The sequence below is a fragment of the Lutra lutra genome, chromosome 5, assembly GCF_902655055.1.
Source record: "Lutra lutra chromosome 5, mLutLut1.2, whole genome shotgun sequence".
Taxonomy (NCBI): Eukaryota; Metazoa; Chordata; class Mammalia; order Carnivora; family Mustelidae; genus Lutra; species Lutra lutra.
This window is the reverse complement of record NC_062282.1, coordinates 32520264-32526785: the sequence shown is the minus strand read 5'-3', so window position 1 is coordinate 32526785 and position 6522 is coordinate 32520264. Positions and strand designations below refer to the sequence as shown.

The 6522-nt window shown below is 40.8% G+C and overlaps 1 protein-coding gene across 1 annotated transcript; it reads left to right on the top strand.

Annotated features, from left to right (window-relative positions):
• On the top strand, nucleotides 1-2245 carry LOC125100538 (heat shock cognate 71 kDa protein). The gene has a single exon (XM_047730775.1). It carries the CDS (start codon nucleotides 66-68, stop codon nucleotides 2004-2006), a length of 1941 nt encoding a protein of 646 aa, XP_047586731.1. The 5' UTR covers nucleotides 1-65; the 3' UTR covers nucleotides 2007-2245.
• The last annotated feature ends 4277 nt before the right edge of the window (nucleotides 2246-6522 follow it).

Genomic DNA, 6522 nt, shown 5'->3' with positions numbered 1-6522 from the left:
AACGCGGGGCTACATCTTTGGATTGCTGTCTTCTCAGCCTGAGCCAGGCCCACACATAAGCAACCATGTCTAAGGGACCTGCAGTTGGCATTGATCTTGGCACCACCTACTCCTGCGTGGGTGTCTTCCAGCACGGGAAAGTGGAAATAATTGCCAATGATCAGGGAAACCGGACCACCCCAAGTTATGTCGCCTTCACGGACACCGAACGATTGATCGGTGATGCTGCGAAGAACCAAGTTGCGATGAACCCCACCAACACAGTTTTTGATGCCAAACGCCTGATTGGACGGAGATTTGATGATGCTGTTGTCCAGTCTGATATGAAGCATTGGCCTTTCATGGTGGTGAATGATGCTGGCAGGCCCAAGGTCCAAGTAGAATACAAGGGAGAGACAAAAAGCTTTTATCCAGAGGAGGTGTCTTCTATGGTTTTGACGAAAATGAAGGAAATTGCAGAGGCTTATCTTGGGAAGACCGTTACCAATGCAGTTGTCACAGTACCTGCGTATTTCAATGATTCTCAGCGTCAGGCTACCAAAGATGCTGGAACTATTGCTGGTCTCAATGTGCTTCGCATCATCAATGAGCCAACTGCTGCTGCTATTGCTTATGGCCTAGACAAGAAAGTTGGAGCTGAAAGGAATGTGCTGATCTTTGACTTGGGAGGCGGCACTTTCGATGTGTCCATCCTTACTATTGAAGATGGGATCTTTGAGGTTAAGTCCACAGCTGGAGACACCCACTTAGGTGGAGAAGATTTTGACAACCGAATGGTCAACCATTTTATTGCAGAGTTCAAGCGCAAACATAAGAAAGATATCAGTGAAAACAAGAGGGCAGTTCGTCGCCTCCGTACTGCTTGTGAACGTGCTAAGCGTACACTTTCCTCCAGCACCCAGGCCAGTATCGAGATTGATTCTCTGTATGAAGGAATCGACTTCTATACCTCTATCACTCGTGCCCGGTTTGAAGAATTAAATGCTGACCTGTTCCGTGGCACCCTGGACCCTGTAGAGAAAGCCCTTCGAGATGCCAAGTTAGACAAGTCTCAGATCCACGATATTGTCCTGGTGGGTGGTTCTACCCGTATCCCCAAAATTCAGAAACTTCTCCAAGATTTCTTCAATGGAAAAGAACTGAATAAGAGCATCAACCCTGACGAGGCTGTTGCTTATGGTGCAGCTGTCCAAGCAGCTATCCTTTCTGGAGACAAATCTGAAAATGTTCAAGATTTACTGCTGTTGGATGTCACTCCACTTTCTCTTGGCATTGAAACTGCTGGAGGAGTCATGACTGTTCTCATCAAGCGTAATACTACCATTCCTACCAAACAGACACAGACCTTCACTACCTACTCGGACAACCAGCCTGGTGTGCTTATTCAGGTGTATGAAGGTGAGCGTGCCATGACCAAGGACAACAACCTACTTGGAAAGTTTGAACTCACAGGCATACCTCCTGCTCCTCGTGGTGTCCCTCAGATTGAGGTCACTTTCGATATTGATGCTAATGGTATCCTCAATGTCTCTGCCGTGGATAAGAGCACAGGAAAAGAGAACAAGATTACCATCACTAATGACAAGGGCCGCTTGAGCAAGGAAGATATTGAGCGCATGGTCCAGGAAGCTGAGAAGTACAAAGCTGAAGATGAGAAACAGCGGGACAAGGTGTCTTCCAAGAATTCACTTGAGTCTTACGCATTCAACATGAAAGCAACTGTTGAAGATGAAAAACTTCAGGGCAAGATAAATGATGAAGACAAACAGAAGATTCTTGACAAGTGCAATGAAATCATCAACTGGCTTGATAAGAACCAGACTGCAGAGAAGGAAGAATTTGAACACCAGCAGAAAGAGTTGGAGAAAGTCTGCAACCCCATCATCACCAAGCTGTACCAGAGTGCAGGGGGCATGCCAGGAGGAATGCCTGGAGGCTTCCCTGGTGGTGGAGCTCCTCCCTCTGGTGGAGCCTCCTCTGGGCCCACCATTGAAGAGGTTGACTAAACCAACCTGAGAATAATTAGGTTGAGCATTGTTCCACACACAATATTCAAAGGACCCAAATTTGTAGCAAATTCCATGGCAGTTGTAATGTTGAGCTGCTATAGCAAAAAAAACTGGGCATTCTTGATACTTGAATATGGAATATGTGCACAGGGAAAGGAAATAAACATTGCACTTTATAAGCACTGTATTGTTAAGTGGAAAATGCAATGTCTTAAATAAAATTGTATTTAAAATTGCAAAATTAATTTGGCACTGATTCTCTCATACCTTGTTTATCTGTGTGAGGGCATAAACAATGATTGGCAAGAACAGGACAAACAGATGGTTGCAGTGTTGGGGTCATGTGGCCAACATGTGACAGTAGTTCTACAGTGACATCAAGAGTTCTTGGAAAAGGGGCGCCTGGGTGGCTCAGTGGGTTAAGCCGCTGCCTTCGGCTCAGGTCATGATCTCGGAGTCCTGGGATCGAGTCCCGCATCGGGCACTCTGCTCAGCAGGGAGCCTGCTTCCTCCTGTCTCTCTGCCTGCCTCTCTGCCTGCTTGTGATCTCTCTCTGTCAAATAAATAAATAAAATCTTTAAAAAAAAAAAAAGAGTTCTTGGAAAAGATATGCTTTCTGCTCATAAAATCACAATGGGATCAGATGATAAATCTTTCCGGGCAGTCTCCTTGTCTTCCCTGTTTTTAGAAAGTCTGGCTCTTAAAAAAAATTCTGAAAGAAATCCTGATACTTTATTCTTATAATCCTTCCAGAAGAAATACCCATAATTCCCATTCTTTACTATAATTAGCCAAATAACAAAATGTTCAGTTAGCCTGTCTTATCTATATGTCTCTGTTGCAATTTGAACTTGTCCAATCTAGTAAAAATAGAAAATTGTTCTTTATTATCTCTATAATCTATCTATATCTATATCTATATCTATATCTATATCTATATCTATATCTATATCTATATAAAATACTTGAAAAAAATGAAGTCCTATCTCTATTTTTCTAAATAACTCACATTCTTTGGCCCTTGCCTTTGGGCCCTATTTCCACCCCTTTAATCATATATCTATCTATGATATTCCTGGAATACTTGTTATAAATACAAATTCCTGGGCCTTGCTCCTCAAGCATCCTTAGAGGGATAGGGTTCTGGGAATATGCAGTTTTCACAATATTCCAGGCAGATGCTTAACAACTGAACCACCCAGGCACCCCAGCTGTGACAATTCTTAAAAGAGAGCCAGATTTTTAAAAGTTGCCCATTTGTAAAGTGTTTGGTCTAAGTCAGTTCTCTTTTGGGCATGATATTCTGTATATTTTCTAGCATTGCTGAGCTAAAAGTGGAAAAGTTGAGGTGTGGAAGAAACAGAGTAGATTCATAGACCATCAAATGATCCCTCAGCTTTCTGCATAGGAGTGCCCAGAAGGAATGCCTCAGAGTACAGGGTCATTTGGACCAATTCCACTGAAACTGCTTATTTTCATAATGCTACAGTCTTAGTTTAGATTTGATGGCTTTTTCTGTATTCTAAGTACCAATAATTCAAGCTACAATAACAGTTCTGGAGATCTTTATCCAACCTGGTACGAAGTTTCAAGATCATGGTGTATTGAGGCTCTGAGCTGTATTCATTAAAGATCCTGATAAAAGGTACCCAAGAGGTCAGGAAAGCTGACTCTACTTCCTGTTATTGTTTTTTCTCACTTAAAATGACTTTTTTTTTTTTTAAGATTTTATTTATTTATTTGAGAGAGAATGACAGTGAGAGAGGGCATGAGGGGAAAAGGTCAGAGGGAGAAGCAGACTCCCCATGGAGCTGGGAGCCTGATGTGGGACCCAATCCTGGGACTCTAGGATCATGACCTGAGCCAAAGGCAGTTGTTCAACCAACTGAGTCACCCAGGCACCCAAAACGACATTTTTTAAAAAAAATTTGTTTTACTCTGAGCATTTTCATACTTTGAGTTTGATAATTTGAAGACCTGAATAATTCTTGTACATTGAACATAATATGTGCATTCTGAGCATACAGCAAGGAACTATTAAAGCACCTTGTAGGGATTCTGCCCTATGGATTCAGGCAAGGAGAGTTTATTGTCCAGGCACTAGTGAGTACAGAAGAAAATCAAGTCTACATGGCCGGTAGGGATCCTTAGGTCTAGAAGCCTTCACTGTGCTTGAAACCATTCTCAGGGTCATCTTCCCCACTTACTGGGGGAACTTGTTCCCTCAGCCAGGCTTCACAGGGCAGGGTCCTGAAGACATCCACTGTCCATGTTCCTACTAGATGATATTGGAGGTCAGGGCTCAGTATGGAATCTGCTTTTCAGGAGAAGTGCTAGAATGGGAACTAACTTATAAGGGAATCAGAAGCATAATTCTTCTAGATGTATCACCACAGGTGAGAGGAGATATTCAGAGAGACCCCATAGGACTACTATGGGGCCATCTGGAATAGATGAGCTAAATATACATATATATCAATATTTGAATTCACTTAAGGAGGAGCCTAGTAAGAAGGACAATAAAATATTAAAAATGTTATGCTATGCTGACTGCTTTCTCTCTTCAAGCAGGTGATGGTCCTTGGCACCACATTTCCCCTTTGCTATGAATACCATCTGCTAATCATGGCCAAAGTTATTGAAATCTACCACATGGTAGCCTTTGTTAAGCCTCACAACAGTCCCTATTTGTAGGTTCCTGCTATTTTTCCTCTTTTACAGATGGAAATTGAAGATAAGCAATATTAAGTCTTCTAAGATCACAGTTGGACAACTTGTGATGGGCCTAATTCTGATCCAGGCTGTCCAACTTTAGAAGTTATGCTTGTAACTGCAATAAATGCAGTCTCCTTAGGGAGAAGAATTGGGGAAACATGCAAACAAGTAAATATGAATAGGTCTAAATTGTTTTTGTAGGGGATTAGTTAAGAAATGTTAATTATTTAAGATGTTAAGGGCTCTAAAAGCTGAAGAACCCTTCCAGAATCTTTTATTTGCAGCTAGGGAAAGTAAGTTGCATTGCCAAACGCTCCCCATTCCTTCACTTTTCCAGGGCTAAACAGGCAACATTTATTTATTTGATTCCCAGAAGGTTAGAATGACCCAAGACATTTTGTTTTTCCATATTACTTGGCATTTTGCCAAGTCCCACCTGATCTTTGTGTATACTGTCTTGGCTCTGGCTGGGTATTGTTTGTTGAGGTAAGAAGTGGGTTGTAGACAAATACACTTTATTACCGAGATGTCCTAATGCCTGTGCCTGAGAGCATCATCTGTGATGATACCATGACTGGTTTCCTCAGTGAATGCTCCAATATTCTTCAGACTCAGGAGTCCATTTATTCTTTCCCTCATTCTGCATACTTGTCATTGGCTCTGGACAGGTGTTTGCCTTTCCTTGATCATGTATTTCCTGTTTAGGTATGATAAAATTACTGCTTGCATTTCCTCTTTAGCCCCTGAAACTTAAAATTAGTCTGTTACAACAGTGTTTATATTTCTTGTTTGTTTGTTTTCTCCTTAAATCAACTTTGTATAACTATACATTTAGATTTTGCCCAGTGGTTAGGCCTGTGTGACATCTACCCCAGCTAAACAGGGATGTTTTTATTCTCCTTTCCTTATCTACCCATTGTTTTCAAAACAGACTTGGTCTGGATTTCTGAAATTCTAAGCTTGGTAATATATTAAGGTTTCTTCCACCTTTGAATTCCAGATGCTTAAAACCTACTTGGCAGGTACTTAATAAATATTTGTTAATAAGTGAATGAATTTAAGTTGGATTAAAGATTAGAATCTTTAGGTAAAGAACTTCATAATCAACTACTAGTGGGGGGTTTCCTGTTATTCAGGGTTTTGCACTGTCTTGGAGGTCTAGCATGGTGCTACATTCCGTATACTGTTATATGATGTTGATTTGCACAGGCCTGTATTGTGCAGTAGTGTCTGAGTGGTAATGTTTGGCAAATAGGAGGAATCTTTAATTTGCTTTCAGTGATTCAAATGTGTTTCCATAACAACTCTTCTGTTTGCTTCCTTAGTCTATTTTTAGTAATTTTTTTTTTTGAGGCTTGATCAGAGACCAGACTCTCCCATCTTATGTATTTAAACTTTTACACAATTTCCCTTTTAGTGCTTATCATTTGATCATTTGTCTGTACAAGTGGAAGAGCCAGCTTTATAACTACCTACCTGTAAGCATATGGACCAGTTTTGAATATGTATTTAGGAGGTGCTACTAACAATAGTAGAACTAAATCCCATGTATTTTACTATTTCTGACACTTTTGAACAGTATTCAGGGAAAAAGTCAAAATAGTTGACAGTTGGTTAATGAATAGTTGACCAAATGTGCAATTTATAGGTACAGTCTAGATCTAAAGTTAAAAAACATGCAGCAATTCCTTGACTGAATTATCTTTCCTTTCCTTTTCCTTGATATAATTCTTCTAGATGGCCGTATGTAGGAACTTATTGTTCTTTCAGTACATAAGTAGGATTTATCTGTCCACTG

Coding starts and splice junctions, on each gene's coding strand:
- LOC125100538 (XM_047730775.1), top strand. CDS start 66: ATGTCTAAGGGACCTGCAGTTGGCATTGATCTTGGCACCACCTACTCC.